The following is a 24,951-nucleotide window of genomic DNA, read 5'->3' on the forward strand; positions in this document are numbered from 1 at the left end:
TTCATCATTTGCTTGAAGTCAGAGGACAGTCATATTTAAGGCAACTGGCTACATACGCATGTACACATCAAAGTGTTCATTTTTTTTATTTATTAACTTGAAAAGGTTGTTTTCCAATTTAAAAATACTTAGCAGTATTTTATGTATTTATTAATTTATTAACATTCTTAAGTTTTGAATGAAATGGCGAGGCGCACACGAGGAAGAAAAGGTGTCTCTGTTTGCAGCTTGTTGCTGCTCATGATTACCCATTGCCCACAGCGATCCTTTAGAATGATTTCCCCAGGAAACTAGGCAGCTTTGCTGAGCTATTATGGTTATAACTAGGATAACTGACTAGCTCTAATCACAATAAGAAAAGCTAAGTGTAATATGCAGGTTCAGAAGGAAATCACAATAATGTCCATAATCAAGGTACCCTCTAGAAGAGCAGTTGTCAGAAAATTCCTGCTTGGATCCAAAGGCCAAAGAAAAATACAGAAGAGGACAAACTCCCATATTGACTTGATTGCCAAAATTTAGGGAAAGGGCCATTAAAGCACTGAAGGCAGTCGGAGGGAGGGTGAGGAGGAGCAGTGAGACCTGGCTTATTGCTGGTGTGCCGTGCCCACAAGGTATTTTTCACTAGCAGGGGAAGAGGGGACAGGACTGACAAGATCTGGCTACTGGCCAGTGCACCTCCAGACCTCTTTATTAGAAACGATATCTGGCAAAAACTGGACCAAGTGTTGTCATCCCATCCGACTAACTTAAGCAAGCTGACTAGTGTTATAAATGTGTCGTTGTTTTTCCTCTGTTCTTAATCCATCGTATAGAGGAATGCCAGTCTGGTGGCAGAAGAACTGAGAACTGGCAGTGTTGGATGGCTTGTCATTTAGCTTCTGTCCTTACACAATGCTGTTTCTATCCTTAATAAACATTGTCAGCCACCTCACATATGTGGAATTGCAAGTGTTCAATACTGATTTTGTAAATCAGCAAACCTCGGTGGAAAAGATAGGTTGTGGATAATCACTTGGGCAATCACTGAGTCCTGGCAGCAGCAGGATGATTAATTGGATTGACCAAGCAATTGCACACCAGAAACAGCAGCCAACTTCGTTTCTGCTCTTGTGGGAGGACATTGCTGCCATTGCAACAACAACTGTAATGTGTTAGCCATGAATATCCCTCCCATACTGTATTAATCAATTAAGATGAATAGTCAATTTTTTAAAGGATCTAAATTACTCGTGTGAAAAAATCCTCCAAAGTGGACTGGTGCTTCCAAGGGACTGGGCATATATTTCTTATTTCACTCCTAATGCTACTTGAAATTAGGGTTGATTTCTTTTGCTAACTTTGCATGTTCACTTTTTCTCACAAGAGCTCCGCTAGCATCACAGTCTGGAGTTTTCCATTGATGGAAAAAGTTAAACTTTTGCTCCCACATAGCTGGTGTGAATGTTTGGCTGGTTGTGAGATTTGACTGGCCCAATTAATTTGGTATCTTCATGTGAGCTACCAGGGTAAATGCACTTTGTGGCTGAGGGAGGTGCACTTGGCACATCCATTAGGACCTAGGCCCCACAGGCAGCGGCCTGGTGTCTGAATCTAGACCAGCCCTACTGGCAGACCAAAACAAATGCTGACACCTAAATTTGGGTGTCTAAAATGGCAGTTGCCCTCATCTGACAGCTGAATCCCACTCACAGAGTTCCGAAAAGGGAACAAGGTGTCTGCTCTTTGCTAAAGCTTTTCCTTTACGCTTGTGACCACTGTTTCACACACATAAGAATCGCTCTACAATGGGTATGTCTATCATTACTGGATTAGCTTGCAATGAAAAGCTCGTCTAACAATTATAGGAAGTTCTGCAGCTAACAATATTGTCATTTGAAGCAGTTATCATTAGCTTTTGAATTGAATGCCACACAAATGCATGAGGATAGTTTATACTTTACTGAACATTATAATTTGAGTCTCAAAAGCACGACAGTACGTTGTTGACATTTTCAATATTAACACTTCAGCGAGAAGGGTTTAGAAACTTCTTGGGGTAGCTTTTGTATTTTTGAAAGTTCAGTTCCATTTAAACACTGCAAAATTGATTAGCAGTTTTTGCAAAATTCTTTCAAATGGAAAGAGTTATATAAATGCTAAGCATTATTATCATTGTTAAGCCCATACAGAATCTGTAGGGAGGCCATAAATCCTCAAAATTAGCTGATCTGAAATTTCAGACATATGCATTTTTATTGTGTCGTGTCATAAAGCAACACTGTTCGGTGAAGACAAGTTAATACGAATATCCACATTGTGAGACTGAAGCACTCTGGTCAAATGCTTCTCCAGATACTGGAGTTCAATAGCAAGAGCACTGCTGATTAGGGCTGAAGTACACAGCAAATTCCAGGTTCTCATCTGTGCCACAGTGTGTTCACATAATCATTTTAATCTTTCCCACAGTAGTCTGCACTGACATTTTCCGTATGTGCACTTAATTCAGTATATGCTAATGGAGGAGTTAAGCCACACCATGTGTACACACATACACATGCACACAAGGAGGGGGCTCTATATAAAAAATAATGTAGCATTAAGTTCAAGTTACTTATATAAAAATATATTTAGATTTTAAAACTATTACAAATGAGAAAGGGATAGAGCAATATTTAGCTGCTAGCTACTGTTCTTTTCAAGAGTATGTCTACATACTTTTCTTTGGTCATTTGGTTCTTCTGAGATTAGAGACATAATGTTTAATATTAGTATTACAGATAGCATATCCAGAAGAAGACAGAAACAAAGTTATATTTTAAACAATATTCAAAAATAAATAATCAAAATACCTGTATTTTTGTCATGTGAAGGGAATAAGACTTGCACAGCGGTTTAGACTTAACACACAGAAAATTAAGAGAAAAAAATCACATTTTGGGTGTCAATATAGTTGGAAGTCTTGTAAGTCTCATTTTTTGGTCTGATTTTGTAAATGTTATTTACTGTAACTGCTTACTGAGTACTTTGGTTATAATTAACAGGAAGATGTATAATGCATTTGGGCTCTGATTTTTAATACTGTGTATGTGTATTAACACATTTTATTAGCAATTGTAGAAAATGTTCTAAAAAAATTCCTGGTGGATATGAACATAATTATTTGCAAAACACTTCAACAATCAGTTCTCTCCCACTTGAATAGGAGTAAGTATTCTTCATTGAACCATGCATGGGAAAATCTTAATGTTATGCTGCAAACAGTGCTATTTAAGAGTTCAAATGTATTAAATAGCCAATAAGTAGATACATGAGAAAACTTGGTTAACATGAAACTGGGGACCCTAGTGTCTGCACCTGTGGGAAGTGAAGTGATATTCATGGTCAGAAATGAGAACGATCACCAGCACATCTCATGGCAGTCTGTATAACACTGAGGCCAATATCACCAGATAATTCAGTTTTATAAGTATGTCAGGTAACAATGTTTTCTCCTGACTGTATTACTTGATGCCATGTTATTGCTGTACTGTCAAATTTCATGCACTAAAATACACAAATATACACAAATATTTTTTTTTGCTCAAATTGATGTCAGCCAGTGTTCAAATATTTGATGATACATTTACCTCTGAAATTAAAATTACATTCCAGAATCTAGCAATATTTAGAAAATTGCTGTTTTCTTTTGCTTTTCCCATTCAGATGAAATTTATAAAGGGATAAATACATTCTGTCATGGGGTAATTAACACAGGGCTACAAATTGGAAGTGAAATCTGCAGAGAGATGAAATCAACAAGTACAGGTCTTCTTCAGGCCTGTTTTTCCTTCTGCATCTTCCAAGTGATTAAGGCTGTAATGTTTCTGAATTGCAGCTCTGGAATATAGGACTATGTAAATATATCTTTTATATTTTAAAAATAGACACAATTTAAATTTGAAATGGCTTTAGGATTTAAGCCTGAGTCCTTTGTCACTCTAAATTAAAAAAAAAATAATAATTATCCTGTTGGAGGTTGCTGAAATTTCAGAAGAGCGTGCTGTCAGCTGAACACTGTTGCAGTTTTCTTGTCCATTTTTCCCGTCTTAAAATAAAAAGCAATCTGTAAAGAAAAATCTTGTCTACAAAAATTGCATAATTAAAAAATTATGTTGGCTTAAGTTAATTTTTCTCAGATTACTCCTATTTACATTTTCTTTTTGTTTATAAGGTTGTTTTTCTTTCCACTAGTCCTGAATATGAGTGAAATTTGTGGTTTACAGGCCACTAGTAGTGGACATAGAAAGGAAGAATTAGGCTGAGGTATAATTCAGGGCGTTTACATTAATCACTGAACCATTGATGTAGATGTTGCTGCCTGTTGAAGGGAGTTCAGCTGGCCAATTTTACCCCCAGATCATTACCCTTGGTCAATACTTGTGGTATTTTTAAGGAAAATAGGTCTGCCTGTCTGTGCCACCCTCCTATTCCCTCTTTTCTTACCAGGATCTCTGTTAGCACAGAAAGAACAATTTGCTTGGGGCTCAGTCTGATGAAGACACTTGAATTTAGACTTTCACATTCAGGCTCAGAGCTGGATTCTCACGCTCATACGCAGTTGTCTCGTGTCATTTGAGTTGTCACAGTCTCTGAGATGCCAGCACAGGGCTGGTAGATGTGACAGGGACCTGTGGGAGACCTTGTCTTGCAGCTGGAGGTCCGGCAGTGTTTCCTGAGGCTGTTGGGCGGCTGTAGCTGCCCATGTTTGAGCAGCTGAATCGAAGCTGGCTATCCAAGCTCCCAAAGGAGGCCTAAACAGCAGTGTCACGACTGTCTGTAGAGCAACTCCTTTCATGCTAGGACACACTGACTGGCACTGCAGCACCGTAACTCTCTGGAGGCTGCTGAATTGCAGCTCCCTTGGCTGTAACAGGAGCTCGCACGTGTAGCTCATGTGAACTCACCTACTGCAGACACCTGCATCGTAGTGTCTTAAACTGTACTCTGAATCCTGCCCTTTGCATAGCCCCTTTTCAAAGACTGCTCTTGAATGCCATGTGGCTAAGTGTAAAATTTCCAAAAATGTAAAAGTAACCTAACTTTGAGGCTTTTCTATTTTCGGAAGAAGCAAGGCTTGCTTTCAGAAGAGACAGAGGCTTTGAGTAGGCTGCTCTTGTTAACAGTCGGTGAGCAAGCTGTCTTTGGAAATGGCACATAGCAGGGGGGTGCACAGAGCTGCAGTTGGGATGGATAGATGTTGACACACCGTAGCCATGACTGTATTAGATGAAAAAGGAGCACATTGTACTAATGGAAGGGAGGAGACAGCTCAGTGCTTCATTTTGCGATGATGACAGAGCATTAAATCGGTCTGGGGAGACTGATGGGGAGAGGGTTGGTTTTTTTTTCAGTTCACTGTTTATGTGTGTGATACATCAAATTTTCTAAAATGCCAATGAAACTTTGAAGCCCAGATCAAATTTTAGTAATAGGTTTGTGTGCTTTTGAAAACATGACCTGTACTCAGTTTGTGTTTGTCAGATGGCTAAATGTCGCCTGTTTTTATCTGTCACTTTTAATCATAGAGCTAAACAAATGCACTTGGGTACAAAATCCCAATATAGCATCACTTCTCATTTGTAACTTTAACATAATGCACATGTTGATACTTTCTGTGAAGAAACTGCCCACTTTTAGGAGGTGCCAGATTCAGTTTGTTTACATTTTAAACAAATCACACACATTTTAAACAATGTGTACAAGAAACTACTTCTACTGTTTACTGCATATATACATACATAGCATACATATATACGTGTGTGTTTTATTCTTGTTGGGATTTTAAATTTTGAAAAAAGTATGATTTTTGTAGTATTGGGCCAAGAAAGTACATTAAAATTAATCTCTAAAGACAGCCATTAGAGTCACTAAATCTGTCAGGTTTTGACAGACTACAAGATGATATGAACCGTGTCTGGCCAGTCTCGGACAGGTCAGGTAATAGCACAAATATCCTAAGATGCATAAAACAACCAATAAACTCTGAGAACTATGGCTAGTCCTTTATTTCACTTAATAGTGAAAGCAAAGACTGTGGATAATCAGACTTCTGCCTTAAAGACCACTGTTGATCATGGTGTTGCTTAGATCTAGTCTTCAATATCCAATGTACACCTGAGACTCCATGACAAACTGAAACTGGAAACACGTCAGTGGTTTTCATTAAGATGGGCTGCCCAAAGTGTCTGTTAACTGCTGCTTTCAGATGAAAGGGGGGAAAAGTTAGTTTCAGCCTTCTTTTAATTTTTCAGAATTCAAGCAAAAACTAGAGAATTTCGAGAGAGACAAGCTCGTGAACGGGACTATGCAGAGATACAGGACTTTAACCGGACGTTTGGCTGTGATGCGGACCCAATGTATGCAGGGATTGCTTCCTATGACTCTTCTTCAAATAGCGGCACGATAACGCTGACCACCAGACCGCAGAGCCCGAGGGAAGGGCAGACAGTTGAAGCCTTGTACGCCCAAGTGAAGAAACCACGGAATTCAAAGTCTTCACCTGTAGACAGGTAGGCACCAGACAGCAATCAATATGCTCTTTCGAAATCCACCCTCCTAATGCTTGTGTCGTGGGAGATGACTGTATGTCAATTGGCAAGTCAGAACTCCATTTTTATTAATGGCTTTTTAAAAGCCTTTATGTAGAAAAGTATTGAGCTCACACAAATCAAACTGTGGCAGAATGGGATCTGAAAGTTTATCCTACAGAGCCACAGATTTTCTTCTCATTCTTCAGATGGTTTCGAGTTTTAGAGCCCCTGTTTATTGTAATTTAATTTAAACTCAAACTTGTGACATCATCTAATTTATTTATCAGAGCTCTACCTAATATAACTCTTGAATACCACCTTTCCAACCTATTCACAGAAGTTACAAAATCTTTGGAAAGTTCTTACTGTTAAAGCAGAAGTGGGTTAAAGCTTACCTGGATTTTAGTCCTACCACAGTCCTGAACTTCTGTCTAGTGGAGGGAACTTTGTGATAAAATACAGACCAAGTGAGTAAACTCCAAGCTTGACTTATGAGTTACGTTCTCTTCTCAGGCTGTAGCTTATGATTTATACTTTTCCTGGGGTTACATTATCTGAACTATGTCATGCTAGGTTTTATGTTGAAATCCAGCAAAATTCTGGTTTCTGTTGATGGAGTTTTGAGTTCATTCAAAAACCTGAAGCTAAAAAACAGGCATGCAAACTAACATAAAGTAGAAATAACCAAAGGCAAAATTCATAGCTTTTTTGCACTTTAACAATGGAAATACATCTGTTTTCTTGGCTGACATCTATGATGTTGAAGTTCTGCATTTTCTAAGCTTTACAAAAATGAACATTGAAATCCTAGTACAGGAGGTATTGTTAACTCATTCAGAGGGTATTAATTTAGCTCATAGTAAAATAACTTCTAGTTTTGTTTTCTACCCAATTCTTTCCAGAAGAAAAATACTGGACATTCGCTTAAATGAGCAAAACAGTATCGTTGGTTACAGTGTTGGAGGTCTGTACAGCTGTCCATATGGAGTGGCATTGATCTTGCCTATTCTGTTCTGAGTGTTAAATGGAGTCATTTGTTCTTAAGGAAAGCAGCTGTCATGCAGAGTCCAGTTAATTGTCTAAAAGTTTTTTAATGAGGACTGGTTGGTGTATTTAACCCTCTGCTATATCTATTTTTTTTTAAAGTTTCTTTGCATAATATTGGAAAAAAATGTTGTCTGACATGACAAATAGGACATTTCAGATGCATACATTTTTACTAAAAACGAGTAGCACAGCTGCCTTTTTATTTTCTCACACAGTTATTCTGTATTGCACTGTGTAAAAGGTCTACTTTATGTATTAAATAAACATAGTTTATATATTGTAGATATGTATGTTTATATATTGTAGATATATATGTTATTTCAGTGAAGGAAGCAAAACGATTTGAAAAAAGACAGCTTCATCTGTGCCCTTAAAATTTTATGTTACATAGCCTTATATTGACCAGCCCTGGTATGCCCAAATGCCTGACATTTCAGCACTTTTGTTATTTTGGAAATCAAGATAGCTTGGTTGGATACGGCAGCCACGTGGTGCCTCTCGTGGCTGTTTTTGTTAGACCAAAGGCAGTGTTTCATGCCTGAGTTGAATGGCATCAATGTCACATCAACAAAAAAAAAAAGTTCTTTGATGCAAACCTGGCACGGGGAAATATAAGACCTGTGTGACCTAGCTAACTCTGTGTGATTGCTGATAAAAGAGCCAGAAGAGAGTGAGTAAAACTGAAGATAACGGTGTAGTGAGGGAACCCGATGTTAATGATAAGGGTGGGATTGAAGAGCAGTGTGACAGTTTCGCACATTCAAGCTGCTCTGCCAGAGCCCGGGAGCACAGAAGGCCCCGACTCACTCAGCTGGATCATGCTGGGAAAAAAGGCCAGGCCTGGCATGCACAACGGGCTGGAGCAGAGGCAGGAGATGCAAGTCGGGTATGAGAGCAAGAATCATAGAATAATTTGGGTTGGAAGAGGCTGTAAAGATCATCCAGCCCCAACCCCCCTGCCACGGGCAGGAACACCTGCCACTAGACAAGAAAAGCCATCCCTGGTTTAGTGATAAGCGGATGATACAGGACATTCAGCAAGAAATACCTGGAAAGAAATACATAGGTCAGATGGAAAAAGATTATTACTTACTACCAATGTCCTCTGATGTATCTGTTTGGGGAAACCCAGGTATGAGCTTGTGGCTGAGCATCCCAAGGCTGCTCTGCATTCTACACATTTCATCTTAGATGTATTAAGGAAATATCATCTGAACATCATTTTTTAGGAATAGTTCTGTCTGTGTGGGCCTGAGATGCTTGTTAGATGAGATGTCACCCTGTCTGTAGGATATCTTGCTTCTCACCCTGTGTACATCACCACTTGTTTCTTGCTGTCCCTTTCCAGCACTGAGACCTTCCCCCTTCACGTGGCATCTCTTGTGATGTCCCTTGCTACAGCAAGTATCCAAGTGCCTCTTCATGAGGCTTTTCTCCAGGGAGCTCCTTCCTCTGCAGGCTGATTTATCCTCATACTGCTACAAGAAATCTGAGGAGAAATAGTCGGTTACAGCTCTGCGTTTTTAACATAGCGTTTATGTTAGCGTTCACCTGCACCGGGTGTTACTTTCCCTGTTTTACCGCTTTGCCCTGCCATCCTTTCCTTCCTTCGTGAGTTTCAGAGGTTACCCTAAATAGAAGCCGTCCCTTCCAGCCCTTGTGGATGGGAAGAGAAATCACTAACACACGCTGCCCGCGCGCTGAACTGCCAGGAGCTGGTAACGGCCAGGCTGTCTCAAATCTTTAGCACATACATATTAAAAGCAGAGTTGTTTATATGGGAAATGTTATTTCTATTACAGTTTGGTGCTTAGTGCCAAACACAATCTGACATTTAAATGTGCCCAAAAGGTTATTTAAAAGTCTCTTACAAAGAAGCCCATAACAAAATGTCCCATAATAGTTTGCATACCATTGTTGAACACATGACAAATTTTTCCTTAACTTGCAAGTGAATTACTGCATCTGTGTGTGAGGCCTTGTCAGGGTTTGTTTTTCTTTAATATTCCTCAAGCTTCTCTCTTATTTTCACGAACACATGCCACCAACTGATGCAAATTTAACTGTGTCATGGTGTGTGAACGATAACAAAGTGAAGGACAAGTATGTGAACTGCTTTGTCAGAATAATGTGTGGTTTTTTTTTTTAATTTTTTTTTTTTTTTGCAAGTTTGAGGATATTATGAGGGCAACTACAACTAACTAAGCTTTACCCAAAGGTGGTACTGTCAAGTTGTCAGGCAGAGATCCCCAAGATATTTTATAACCTAACTTGAAACCAGGGTTAAAAGCAAAGCTGTACTTTTGTTCTCCTTCTTCGGTATATTTAATATTTGTCCATATCCCAAGCGCACTTTAATTGGCAGAGAGAACAAAACAATAAAGAGATGAAAAAAAATGTTTATTCCCTAATCATTTTGTCCATTTATTTCTCTAAATTAGAAAATGGATTGTACAATGCCAAAACACAGCAAAGGAGAAAGACTTGTTAACTTACTCAGTGGAAACTTGCACATCAGTGTATGTGTGGAAGTAACATTGCATCAAACATCTTACCAACAAGAGCTATTAGAAAAAAAGCCTATAAATAGTAAATTTTTACTCAAAATTCTTTACAGGACTTGAAATTATTTTATAATTGCTTTAATGCAGATTTATGTTGGATCAGAGTTAAATAAATCATTGATGGATATTGGTGGCTTTCTTTTTTACTTCTTCCAGTGCTAGTTATTATCTGTTAAATGTGTAGTTGAAATTAAAAGCTCAAAATAAAGAACCTTCCATATGTAATCCATATGCAAGTGTAGATCCTGTAAATCTTGAAATACATTTTAAATTCCAGTTATAGCAATTCTCTCTAGTAGCACTAGGAAAGTGTTTTCTGATCCTGATCCTAAAGAATTAAAGTAGAATCTTTTCCTTAACAGAAAAGCAATTTATTGCTTAGAGGAAATGAAACTCTAGCAATAAATAAACAAATAAGATCTGTTGGGGGTGATTGGTGATCAGGATAGCTGCTTATCCATCAGCTGCCCTTGCTACATTAGCTCCATCCTACGTATCAATAGCTTACAGAGACAGGCTGCTAAGCATTTTTTCACTTAGCAACTTTTAATGTTAGCCATTATTGGAGCAAAATCTGGGTGGAATGTATAATCTATGTTTATTTTACAGTACTGGAAAGAAGTGTCTCGAGAATTGTGTTCTTGTGGATAAAGCTTTTACTTTAACTGGGAAATGTCTCTAGTATGTTTTGCATCACAAGGAAGAGAAGCTGCACTACTGATCAATAGCATTTTTCATGTAGATGACAATGATGCTATACAATGGGGTTTTATGGCGATCACCTGACACCCATAGTTGAGCAGTATGTAGAAAGACAACTCCTAATGGACGTTTACTGGCTGTCACTGTGTAATCATTTCCCACCAAGAGTGCATTGTCCTGAAATATAATTGAAATAAAATAGGCACTGAGCTGCTGTAAATCTAAATAGCTTGAAAATAGTAGGCTAGACTCCCACAGCTTGCTGAGGACATTTTAATGGAAACATAAATACCATAATCATATGCTTTTTGCATGCATTTTACCATTAAAAAGAAAAAAAATGTTCATTTTAGAAAGGGAGACCTTTATGAACTGGTTTCTTTTCTATCAGAAGTGGAATCAAGTTATGTCAATGGAATATTTGGGAACTGAAAATCAACCCATTTGCTTTAACTGTCATCTGCTCTGTGCTAAGAGGCAAAAATGCTGTTTTTAAGGTCAGGCCGCATACTTTGCTTACTGCTTTTCCAAAAAGAAAGGGAGAACATTTTATTTAGATGTTAACTTTTATTCACTCAGTAGTATCTTTGTGCTTAAATTGGCGCGAGAGTAATGAATCCTGGAAGCTGGAAAGAAACAGTCTAATATAACATAGGAATATGTTAAAAGCAGACCCTGGCTTTCTAGTGTGTGTAAAATGATTCTTAGCAATAGCAGAATGGGTCGTAAAAGCTATGAAATGCTATATTGCAATGCCTGGATAAATATTTGTTAAAAAAACAAGACACTTGTGCAACTATATTAAACTTCTTTATTAGTAGTGTCAGTCATAGGAGTGTGCCTAAAGTCTGCGGAATCATTTATGCATAGAAATCTGAGCTTATTGCCAGTCCCATAGTAGATGAAGATATGAGTTATTACTCAGGGCAATGCAACCCATAAGTGCTAGGAAATTTCTTTTTTCTTAAATGAAGAGAGTTTTAGACAGAAGTTGACTTGAGGAACACCACACAAAGGGGAAGGCCGTGGCGCCGTAACCCATCTAACCAATGACATAGAAAAACTATAGAGCTGTGCAAAAGGCTAACAGCCTAGGTTGAACAAGATTATGAGTAAGCTCTTCCCTCCTACCTTTGTTTACTTCTGTTCACTGATGTGGAAGTGTTTTCCGATGTCCTGAATCCTCGTTCTTCCTTCTGTTTATCACTCTCTACCATCAGAGTCCTACGGATGGCATACTTGCAGAGGAAGGCACTGTTCGTGTGGGTGGATATACCATAAATTCTTGATTAGCTTGCAGCCTTTTCAGAGCAGTCACCCCTTCATTATCCGGGCACCCTAAACAATTGGTAATATTTCAGAAATTAGTAGTAATAGGTTTAAAATCCTTATCTTCCAGAGAGTATCACCCTTTCAAGGCATAATGAAGCTTCATTCCTATGAGAATCTGGCTTCTGTAAAGACTTCCCTGCCCTAGAAAATGGCACATATGCCATTATGGGATCATCAAACAGACTTTCCAAAGCAACCCTGTGGAGAGCCATGGGTTAATGAACTATTTGCAGTTCTCTCCCAAGTAAAACTGAAAGTCATTGTGGTATTTTCTTCCTTTCTGTGATAACCTGGAGAAGGATTAGTTAGAGCCTCTGTGAGACTCTTCATGGGGTTTAATTTCACGTTAGCACTAACACATTGGGGTTTTTTTTGTTCCTCTACCCTTCATCCTATAAGCCAGTAATCCTTACCCCCAGGACTGTCTAAAAATTAGCTTGGTCTCTCATAGACCCATGCATTTAGAACCCAATAGACACTATTAGCATTGGTATTTTATTATCTTAGGTTGGTTGTTTTCTTTTGTTCTTCCATCTTGATAGAATATAAGACAAATTTAATATAAATTCATGAGGATTTATGTAGACTCCCTATTGTGAAAGTATGCAGTTGCACTCCCTGTTTGGGTTACTGCTTTGGTGAAATAAGTGGCAGACTCACAGTGAACTCTATTCAGACTCCCATTTTAATTACTTGAAAGTCTTAGGTTTGCTTTTTTTTTTTTTTTTTTTTTTTTAAATAGATACCAAACACTGATACTGTTGTGAGAACCACGACTCTCCATTTACCACAGCCACAGCCTCACTTAAGCCCTGGTATTTTTGCTTCCTCTCACTTTGAGTTGACTTGCTGCCTAATCTAAAGCATGAGAGCTATTTGTTTTTACAAAAGCAGAAGAAGTTGGTATCCTACAAATGGCAGCAGTGGGAAAATGCACAGAAAGATAAGAAAGAAATGAACTTTTACTCGGGTTGCAAAACACAGAGGTGAAACAGGGCCCAGTGAAGGCAGACTGTCCTTATTGCCCTTATTCTGAGGCATTGCTAACTAGCACACTTTGCTGTAATTAGTAGTATCAATTTGGTTTTGTAATTTTCAATTCTGTAATTCTTTACTTCTTTGCATCTACCCCTTATGATGAGCCAAGGTAGTTACAAAGGTAGATCAAAACCAGACACTTTTCTTCAGTTTAAGAAGATTTTGGTTTTTAAAGTATGTTGTAACTGAATTATATATGTATTTTTAATATTGGGAAATTAGTTCAATTTACACACAGATACAGATCAGTTATGCATTTTGTTGCTTGGATAAAAAAGAATGGCCTTTACATTTCTTCAGATGGTAGGAAGCAGCATTTAATTAAAAATAAAGGAAGGAAACCTACATGATAAATCCTAGTATAAAACAAAACATGATGTAAAAACTAGAAAAGCCAATGTCTGACAATGAATGGTTATGTATACCTTGAGATTGTATTAAAAAAAAAAGAAAGAGCTTACATGCACATCTTTATTTCCCACTAATACCATCAATAAAATGTGGAGTTCTTCATCCTGAGAAAATTATAGGGAATATCTGAGAAAGGAAAGATGAAAAAGCAAAGGCTTACCAAGTCCTTAAATGAAATGCTTCAATCCTACCAGTCTAAACTATTTAAATCTGTCCTTTGCTAGTCTGGTTAACCAAAATTTGGATGGTGAACTGATGTTATGCAGCACTTGAATGCCATAATTTAATCAATTAAATTTGTTGTTGCTGTTGAACATGTCCCTTTTTAAGTGGAATACAAATTTATGATTCTTCTGTCTTTTATGTCCCTCCAGTCAACCCATCTGTTCCTCTTTGGTGAAAGATTCTGGCTTCTGCTCTCCATGTATTTAAAAAGCTGAGGTTTTGCATTTTTGAGTTGTCTGATTATAGGAGAGGATTGCAGAGGCTGAACTTGTAGGATGTGTTGTGCATTCACAAAATCCTATCTCTCCTCTTGCTAAAACAAAATACCCAAACCGAAGTTAGCTCTTTAAATTAATACAGCTTATCAGTTGAAAAGTAAAGTAAGAATTAATTTTACATATGTTCTTCTAATTTAGAATACTAGATTTGGAGGTTTTTGGAGATTTCTGTGTTCTGTTATTTTCTTATGAATGTTATCTCTTTCACAGATGAGACAAACTATATTTAACTACATTGTTTATCTTTATGGACAGTCTTGTTTGTTTACGTGACTGAGAAAGCATCCTGCGGATGGTCTTAAGTGGTTTGTCACTAGAGGAAGTTGTGGAATCCAACTGTGGGAAGGAATCCTCCGCAGTAAACTTTAGGAAGGAAAATAACATCACTACATATAGGTTAGCATGTGTGTTCGTGTTAATTCCTTTTATCATCTTGTAAACTCATTGAATGAGTGCTTACGAAACATACCACGTTGACAACCCCAGAAACTGAGAAGTTGCTCAGAGACCTCATTTCATTTTGTTCTTAGTCAGAAAGTTGAAGGCTAACTCTTTTACACTGTTCCCTCAGCAAACAGCACTTATTACTCAAGTATTAGACGTTGTAGCTTATTTTAAAAAATTGTTCCTTAAGGCTCAAACACTATGATGTGAGATGTTAAAAGCTTCTGGTACAACCTATTTTATATGATTATGCATTTCTGAAAAATGTTGTTCTAACATCAGACTTATTTACTTGCCATAGATATATATATATATAATATATATATATATTTCACTCCTTAAAATACTGGTGACATTTAAACAGCTTTTCAGTTTGATGCATATATAGAAATCTTTCTTATGTATATGGAATATTTTTACAGTAAATAGATTGTGTATTTGTAATGGACAGGCGATTTCATCTGCCTTGAGTTTAGACAGTGATATAGCATATAGGGCTTAATTTATGAAAGCAAAAGCAAAAGAACAGATTTTGCTTCATTTTAGTTTTTGTGTATAGTTTTGTGACAATAACACATGGCACACCTGAGTTGCATCACATGCTATGATATGTCTTCTGTGTGCAGCAGTTCAGTCTTGATTACAGCTTTCTCTCATTCCTAGGTTTCCCTTTAAAGGAAAGTACACTACAAACTAGGATGAAAAGAAAAGGCAGTATTACTACTACTAACATTTTAAAAAGCAATTAGAACCTGTGCCACACAAGGAATATGAGAAGTAAAGTCCCTCACACTTCTAATTTCCACTTATCTTGGGGAAGGAAATTTATTTGCAGAAAACCACAGTACCACAGTACCAGGCCTCCTAGGCAGTAGGAGTAATTGTCCTAAAAGCTCTCTGACCTGGCAAACAAAGGAGACAGAAAATAGTAACATGGGTCTTTATTTCCTGAGACGTAGTTCATGGCTCATTAATAGTTGCGGTATATACCATGGGGTATTGTATGCTGCAGATGAAACAAGCAGAAGTTGCCCCTGTCATTATTTTGTAGTTGTAATAATAGATATAGTGTAAAAAAAATAGAGGAAAAAGAAACAGAACATTATGTGATGCATTATTTTGCACATCTTCTTAAACTGTGCTGCGTCTGCTTGCTTAAGATAAACTCTGTGCATATTTGCTAAAATGTTGTCAAATTAACCCACCCGTTTCAGAGGATTGCTAAATGCCCATCAAGGAATGGAGGGATGCATTGAAGCTATTTTAATTAGCAAAGTGTGATTTAAAGGTTGCTAAAATCAAAAAGAGCTTATTCATTTTTCATCAATAATCATTTTCCTTAATATTTCATCAAAACCTGCTGATTTGGAGACCACCTTCTGGGCTTTGATTCATTATGACTGCAGACATAATTTAATTTTTCCCCCATTCCTCATTTTGTGATATGCTCTTTCATCTTTGAGACATTGTTAAGATGTTTCTAGCATTCACAGATTGCTAATTGATCCAACTTTTTTAAAACTGTACTTAAGACAGAGGCTTCATTTCTGTAGAAGCAATTTTTCATACATTTGCTTTTACTAATGTTTCTTTCCATCTTTGTATCTGATAAAGTATGAATTCTCATACAGACGTGAAAAATTGAGAACATGTGGCTTTCCTTTTTTGGCCCTAGTATGGTCAAATTGTGTTTCAGAATACTTTTTGGAAACACTTTTAATATTAAGGTTCAAGATGATACACAAATGTTTTCATACCAATGGTGTCTGCATCTCAGTAGTACTACTACATCCAGGGATGTGCTAGATTCTTCTGATTACAAATTTGACCTGGTCCCCCATTTAGTTTTACTTTGCATGTATGACAAGTGAGGCAAAAATACTACAGAGATGATTGAGTGAAATTTAAAGGGTTGTTATGGTCAGTAAGATTGAGGAGTTACCGAATTAGGCCTTTAGTTCATCTAAAACAAACTTGGAATTAAAACAGAGCTGTAAGTAATGTTTTTATCTAGGTCTTTGGGGGATCATGAAGAAAAGCAATTATGAGAATTTATGCAAAGCATTTTGTGAAAGGATGTACGCTTAAAAGAAATTGCTCCTTTCACGCCAGCAGGGCTGTTCATCTAAGTTTTGTCTACATTATTGTGCTCTGGTAATATTTTAGTCCCAAAATGCTGTTCTGTTACTATTTTAACTCGAGTTTCATAACCTGTTTCTTCTTGGAAGGCCTCCCTGTAGAGTAGTACCCAGGAAACTTTTAATTCAGATACTGTATTAAACAACAAATTATTGATTGCTCGGCATCAACAAAATTTAGTGGATTGAAACAGTCTCACTGCAGTGAAGTGTACCCTGAACTTTTTCTGTGGGTGGTTGGAGAAAATTCACAATCCTCATTTTTCTTCAATCACCTCTCACTGATGAAAAGCCTGTCACACTTTGTGGATGCAGTTGATGTCCAAACTGTGCACCCATTGTGACTGAGGGCAGGACCGTCTTTTTCTCTTTATATTCATAGCAATTTTCCTCAATCAGGTCTAGTTAGAATTTCAAAAAATGTCCTTTAAGTCTTGCGTAGATCGTCAGAGCTAAATTGTTGCTTCTCTTCTAAAGTTCATAGAGACTGAATTTCATTAGCTTTCATTAGTTGCACTATTTTTGATATAGTTAAAATTGCTGCAGCTTAAGATGTCAGAATTTCACAGGAAAATAGATAAAACTGAGACAGCATTTAGTGTCAGGAATAATCCTACTATATTGGACCTCATGCTTTCCTTTTTAAATATTCCTTCTCACACTCACATACCTCCATCGTCTATGCAGCATGTTATCTGTGAATGTGTATCCATATTCAGTAGAGCACATACACATGTTCAGAATAAGATGCAGACACATGAATGTGTCTTGCTGGCAGATTTTTTATGTGTGTATTTATCTATGTTAGTATGTGTATAAAAAAATAATCTCTAAAAATTCCTTCGCTCCAGAGGAAGTGACTTCCAGAGCTCATCTAGTCCAAGCCCCTGCTCAAAGCAGGTTTGATCAGGTCAGGTTGCTCAGGGCTGTAGTCATATCTCTCAGGATGGAGATTTCATCAGCTCCCTGGGTGCCTGTTCCAGCATTTGACTATCTTCTTCATACTAACTATATGAAACAAACAAACAACAAAAAAAAGACCTTCTAATATCAGAATTTTCTGTGCTTCAGTTTGTGTCTATTGCTTCTCATCCTATTGCTGTGCAACTCTGAAAAGTCTGGTGTGTATGTAAAAAAAAAAAATCACCTTCTGTAAGATTTGGAATATTGTAACAACTGACTCAAAATTTTCAGGCATTGAAAAAATTTTCTAAAACAATCGGAATAATAAGGCTTGCATTGCAAAATAATGCTTCTTTGTTAACATTTAGCTTTTCCTAATGATTGGGAAGTTTTTAATCATATATCACCTGTTGTATTTCCATATTTCAGAGGTACACTCAGGTATGTGGCTTGTTTCTCCCAAATTATTTTCAATATAGCTGTTGTCTTTTTCTCCGCTACACTATTCTTAGTATGAACAAAAAGCTTGAGGACAAATCATAACTCTTCATTGCTCTTAAAATATAGGAAGCTGCCTTTTGTCCTTTATTTCACAGCTTTTGTATTATGGGTACAGCATTCAATTCCACCAAAACCTCTCAAAGCGCTTTCCAAAAACCACTCAGAGCTGTGTCTGCTATTGGATTGCATATGCTCCTTAGGTGTACTTTACTTATACATACTTTTACATGTACTTATATATACCTTTGAGTTGATCCTGTTCTGCCAGAGGATTAGTGTATTGCTCTCCTGCTCAGGCATGGTTACTGCCGTGCTGGACCTGCTGCTGCTGTGACAGCCTCTATTCTTCTGCAAAAGGACTTTCAGCATTTCTCTGAATTGAGGTTCTACATCTCATCTGCACAGTTTTCTGGTCAAAAATAAATCATAGGTCCCAGAGAAATGGTAGTGTATTGGCAAGGAATTGTGAGACAAAGGTTTCCAAGCAGTTCTCGAAACCCTGCTCACCTACGTTTGTTTGTGAGCTAAAATTTGCAGATGGCAAGTGCTGTGGCGTTGCAGGAACTGAGCCTCAGGAGACGTGGGTGCCTCCTGCAGAGCTGAAGGGCTCCACCGGAGGAGAGGGAGGGGAGGAAATGAAGCAACGCTCCTGCGGAGATCAGGAGCACTGCAGGATGGTGATCGGGGAGAGGAAGCTGCCTGCTGAGCTTGCTACGACAAAGGGGAGCCAGCTATCCTCTCACCCTCAGAAAAAAAAGAAGAAAAAAAAATCAACTGCACAGATGAGGCATAAGATGATCTGTGCAGGATTGTCTTTCATCCATATAGTGCGTTTGCAAGGACTTAAAGAACTTCGTAAACTTTAATGGGGACTCGTAGTCAATATAAAGACCATTTCATTCCACGCCTGATCCCCTCACCGCTCCCTGCACTGACAAGCAGCCACCTGTGCAGTAAAACACTGCTGCTGTTTAATTGCATATAAATCAGGGTCAGGGAGTGGAGACAAGCCAGGAGAGTCTGGAAGGAGAATGTAAGTGAAAAAGGTAATTACCTGAGAATATGGAATATGGCCAGGGCACCAAGGTTAACACCTGTATGCTTGCAAGAAGTGCCTGGTGATGTTCTTCCAGAAGCCATTTTCTACTGAATTATAGAAAAGACCTTGTTAGTCACTTGATCTGAGTCCCTTCTTACACTGAATTGGTTCCTACTGTGGTTTATTCCATCACTTGCGCGGTGCACTCTCAGTCACTCTGAAATAGGGTTTCTCTACCCGTTTTATGTGGAGAGATAGACTACTCTCTGTCTTTTATAGATCTTGGTTGAGAAGGCAATTGCCTGCATCTAACCCGAATTTTGATTTTATCAGGTCCATGTTCTCTTGAATGTATTAGTTTCTAGGGCAGAAAGATATAAAGTGTCTGGAATTCCCAGTACTTGTCTGAGGGTGTCCGGTGAGATCTTAAGGAGAGAGAAAAAATTGGTTTTGATGTGTGCTCCTCAGTCACAAACCAGGGCAAAAGAGCTGCTGCTGAGACCTTCATTGCTGTGCTTAGACTGCTGTGAAAACAACAGCTGGCTCAGTCACCACCCCATCACATCACAGAAGATCCATACCCTTGCCATTTTCATTTTCTCCTCTGTTTGGAGACAAATTTAATGTCTCTTTTTTTTTTTTTTTTTTTTAACATAGTTTAATCATATTTATCTTTTATATTTCACACTCTTAGTTCATTACTCCGTCTTTCATCAACTTGAGTTCTCTGTGTAGAGTGCAGGAGTATGTTCTGAAGCAACTCAACAGTTTTATCCTCCCAGGTTACTCACACTGTCTCTTTACGGAGGAGTTACAGAGGACAGAGCTGCATGCTCCCTCCAGTCATACAAGAAAAGTGTTTCTCACTTTATTTCTCAGTTAGATATTTATCTGAACTTAAAATCCCTAAAGCTTTCACCCAAAGATGGCTAGTTTATGATTTACTCTCTCTAGGGTAGGTAAAATAAATTAGGGGCTGCTTTTGACCTTTTTATTGATGGATGCTTTTCATGTTTAAGAAACCTACAGTGTTTCACAAAGTTATGCGGAGACTAATTGCATGTTGTGCCTCTCAGTATTACCTGAGCAGGTCTTTAGAGGGGGTGTGCAAGACATCGTGTCTGTTGGCTCATATGAGAATGAATGTGGACATTGAGAACTAAAACTTTGTTTCCTACAGGTTGAGCTCAGTCTCAGTAATTGGCTCTAATATTTGCATTCCGCACAGATGGGCACTGGAAAAGACTTCTGCATATTCAGCAGTTAGTTACACCATCTCTACACAAGCAAGGAAGTTAAAGATATGATTTTTTTTTGTTGTTGTTGCTATTACTTTTTATAGTTGATAGCACAGTGATCATAAATATTTCACTGACATTTATTATGAAAGAGAAGTATATTGCCGTATTAGAGGGAGAAGTTGAAACTTGCATGTGATTTTAAACTTTGCTGTGTACACAGACTGACAAATTGTGCTGGCACACAGAAAATAAAAGGAGCTAAGAGAAGTTTCAAATCATGTGAGCAATTTTCAATTCACGTGAGGATGGCAATTTTATATAGTGAATAAATAAGATATTAGGAGCGATGACATTAGGGAAGTGGTTGATATGAGAGGAACATGTCAAAATAGGAGGAAATGAAGGTTAGAAGCATCAGGCTGAGTAATAAAGAGTCAGAACGAAATTGTGTGTGTGTCCAAGGCAAAAAGAGCTCCCAGACTGAAACTCAGGGGTGATGAGGAGTAGGGATGAAGACAGTTGTAGGGGAAAAAGAAAGGTAGTTACACTTCAGCACTCTGTAGCCTGTTAGTAATCTCCTTCGCTATGATATAATTCATACACAGTTCACCAGAATTCAACCAAAAAAAAAAATGCACTGTAGTAGTTTTCCTGCCCTATAAGAGCCTTCCTCCAGTATTAATTTAAGATTAGACAAAAACATGTCAGCTCTGTTCATTCCTGCCCTGCAACTTCAGCAATGCTGCAGATACAAAAATGAAGCCCCGACTGCTGCATCCCATCATCTAAATTCATGTGCTCTTCCCTTTGGTGTTACATCAGAACAATTTAAAGAGGCATGAAACAGCAGGAGCCACAATGTAGGTGTTTAGGTTCTTGCTGCTTGGTCACATTACTATCTTGCTGTATCTGCAAGAGTGTTGCAGACTTGATTAAAAAAATTAATGATGAGAAACAAAGGGATGAGCAAAGAGAACAAAAGAAAAAAGTGAAGGGAGCGTGGAAGAAGTTTATTGCATGCAAGTCATCCAATTATCCCCGAGAGCCCAAATCCCTTGTCTAATTGCCTAAGTTGATCCTTCAGGACTGAACGGATTAAATGAAATAGCAGGGTTGGTGGAAAGCAGCCTATGGGAGGCATTTTGTGAATAGGCTTGCATGAACAGCAGAATGGTTTCTATTTGTTTCTGTTTGTCTCGGCCTTCTGTTATCAAAAGTATAGCAAAGAATGAAAAATATGAGGGCTTTTGATTAGAAAACAGTCCCTTTGGCACAGAGTCGAGGCACTGGGGGTGCTGGGAAACCTATCCCGAAGCTTTTTGTGCTGTGCTAGTCTACGTATTCTGTATCTCTCGCTGGGATCATAAACTCTCACTTTACATTATATTAAGTTCATTTGAAAAACTGAGGGAAAAGACAAACTTCTTTCAAATATCTCTCTGCAAAATCACTAGACACTGGCAAATGTCTGAATTGGGCTGGCACAAAAATGGGAGCAAGCTGCATCTGAAATCATTGTCTTGCGTCAATTGTGCCAACAGCAACTGAACTTGCAATGGAGGAAAGAAGGCTGTCAGGCTTAATGTACCTTAAAGGACTTCTGTTTAATCCATTCTTCTGCATATGCACTGGATAAGGAAGAGTCCTCTCTAATAGCCTAGCAGATCATTCTGTCATGGAAACTATCTCCTGTAATTACCCCCTTTTAGACAACCTCAATCCTCCCAACGTTAGGGGTCAGGAAGGGAAAGAAAACAAGAATCTCCTGTAAAAGAGGGGAAAGCAGGCGAAAACAAATATTCTTCCAGCCTTGTTTCCTCTTAGCCAAAACCTTCAGTTTTCCCCAAAAGACTGCCCTGTGAAAGAGGGCTTGCAGGACATATACAAATACTCAAGCAGCGATGCTATCTTATTTTTATTTATAGAGTGCTATAGAGTGTGGTGCAGCACTTTATAGAGTTTATAATAAAATCAGGTTGTATCCCATAAAGATCTTGCAGTTGTTACGTGAAATGTTAAGATGTAAGACAGCATTAGAAGGAAAAGAGGCTGCAAAAATGTTAGATGGTTCATTTGGATGTCCTCAGGTGACATCCAGCTAAGAAATTAATTTCCTGAGATAAACCTGCAGCAGAATGGAAACATTATCTGAAGTGAAAGGAGCTTAGCAGAGAGGAAAGAAAAAGGAGTGCTTTCTAAGCAGTCCTAAACTTGACTTATTCTTACATACACCTTCCTTCCTTATACCTCTAACTGTAGTTAAGAATAATAATTTTTTTTTTAGAATCCCACTCAGTTATTCCCATCAAATCCTTTTTCCAGACCCGCTCTGTGGTGAACACTGAAATGATTCATGCAGTCATACCTTTCTGACTGAATAATTGATACATTTTGACAGGCTGAATGTTCAATGCATTACATTTGCTTCTCAATATATATGTGATGATTAACATAACTAGGTCTTACGTGTGCTCATCAAGGGGAGAGAATGCCCCAATGAGAATATTATTTGATGGTTCGATGAACTGAACTTTGATACTGCACTTAGACTGTTGATAGCATTAAGATAGTCATGATGGTTTATGGATCTAACTGTCAAATTAGAAAATTTCACTGAGTTACAGAGAAAAGCTGGTGAAATGTAGAGAATGTAAAAAAAAAAATAAATCATTAACTTGTTTGGATCCAAAATTTCTCTTTCTAAATTCTAGTCTTAGCTCCTGGAGGATGAATGGATATCTCTGAAATACTCTGACTGAATGTGATTCCATTGGATCTAAATCTGTCAGGATCTTTCCTCGCCAAAGCCACTGAGGTTTCATGAAAAATAATTTGAAGCTCTAAAAAGGTGCTTATTCCTGCCTAAATCAGAGAGCCAAGCTATCTATATAGTCAAAGGAGAGAACTAGTGGCCTCAGGAGGGCAATTCAGAGCATCCAAGTGAGATAGCTCTAGGCAGAGTTGTAAATGCTCCCTCCCCATACATATTAATCTTGCCCTGAGGTGATTTAGTTACCAAGTTGGTATGAACTCATTAGGTCCAAAGTCAACCAAGCTTCTCTGTGCATGCTGCAAATGAGTGTCCGTTCATGAAGGCTTGTCCATCCATAGCTCTCCAGGTATTGTCTGTTTTGAGCTTATATTATTGTATACTCCTGCAATCATAGTGGATGAATGTCACTTTTGCATCTAGCTTCGCCATATCAGAATAAGGTTTGGAAGTGCTGTGATTCGCATAAAATGGAGGCACTGAGAAGGATGTTCACACATGGTTAGTGTATTAGGCTATTAGGAGAGAGAAATCCATACATAGTCCACGGATAGAGATGATATCTCCAAAAGGTAAACCAAAGCACCCGAGAAACATGGCCTTCTCTAATGTCTGTGCAGGAAATCTGGTTTTCATAATGTAGGTACTGAAAATCAGGTGTGTGAGTACCTTCTGAATAACAAATGTAATGCCTAAATGTGAATGTTCAGAGCAATTCTGGATGTCCTGCAGAATGCTACCAAGCCTCTAGCACCAATCAAGAAGGATGTGGGACTGCTTTAAAACCTCTTCATATTTTCCATTCGTATGAAAGTAAGTCTTCCCTGTCCTCCTTCTGGTGTGTAAGAAGGCAAAGTATTATGTCTGAATATGACAATGCCTGGACGACTCTCATAAGTACTCAAATGCACTTAAATATTGCAGCATTTAAATACATTTAAATATTAAATGTTTATATGTCAAATGAATACTATTTAAAGGATTTCATTAAGAGGATTTTCATCAAGTGTTTGGACCTTGCATTCACTTCTCTCTTTGCTCCTATCTCTCTCCATTATTTGGAAAGGGAAAATCTAGATTCCCAAACTGCCTTCATAAACTGTTATTTGGGACAGGAAAAAATTCAAAAGGAAAAGCAGTAAATATTCAGTGTGTGGAACGTGGCTAGTTTCAGAATGTTTCTGGGCTTGTATTCTTCTGGAGAGTCAGAAATTGTTAACTAAATACTTATTTCACTAAATTCAAAACTTGTTCTTTCTTTTAAAGTGACTTAAATAAATCTTAATCAGCTATTTCTTTTCTATGGCAATTTAAAAATTACAGAGCATAAACCTGGTTACCAAATTGGTAATTAACTGTTTTTTGTTTTGTTTTAAGAAAGATACTGTTTTCATATTGTACTATGAAAGTTGATATCCTTCTGTGAAAATAATGCCTTAATTGTAGAATAATGTCTATTGGCAGTTTTTGAGTAAACTGTCCTGTGCAGTCTCTACCTACTGAAAGCTGAGTTTGAAAACCTGCACATTGTTTACAGACTTTCTCAACAGTTTCATTTGTATATGGCATCCCTGTTCTGTGTCTGAACCTCTGAATATCTGCTAGAAATGAATTTGTCTTTCAAGGGGTATTGCTTGGGGCATGGGTTGATAGCCAGCTGAACATGAGCCAGCAGTGTGCTCAGGTGGCCAAGAAGGCCAACGGCATCCTGGCTTGTATCAGAAATACAGTGGACAGAAATGTGATTGTCCCCCTGCACTCGGCTCT

General features: G+C 38.0%; 1 protein-coding gene across 16 annotated transcripts in view; it reads left to right on the plus strand.

Annotated features, from left to right (window-relative positions):
• The window catches only part of PARD3 (par-3 family cell polarity regulator), a 447,799-nt gene that overhangs the window by 339,313 nt on the left and 83,535 nt on the right, over positions 1–24,951 (plus strand). For 14 of the 16 annotated variants that reach the window (XM_066991516.1, XM_066991505.1, XM_066991502.1 and 11 more), the window contains one exon: positions 6,273–6,530. The exons of 1 other annotated variant lie outside the window; for it this stretch is intronic. In XM_066991516.1, the coding sequence (XP_066847617.1) occupies positions 6,273–6,530 (258 nt within the window). Of the gene's footprint in view, positions 1–6,272; positions 6,535–24,951 lie in introns of those variants that run through there. One more of the 16 variants, XM_066991517.1, reaches the window with a different exon arrangement.

The sequence above is a fragment of the Anser cygnoides genome, chromosome 2 (assembly GCF_040182565.1).
Source record: "Anser cygnoides isolate HZ-2024a breed goose chromosome 2, Taihu_goose_T2T_genome, whole genome shotgun sequence".
In the NCBI taxonomy this organism is placed as follows: domain Eukaryota; kingdom Metazoa; phylum Chordata; class Aves; order Anseriformes; family Anatidae; genus Anser; species Anser cygnoides.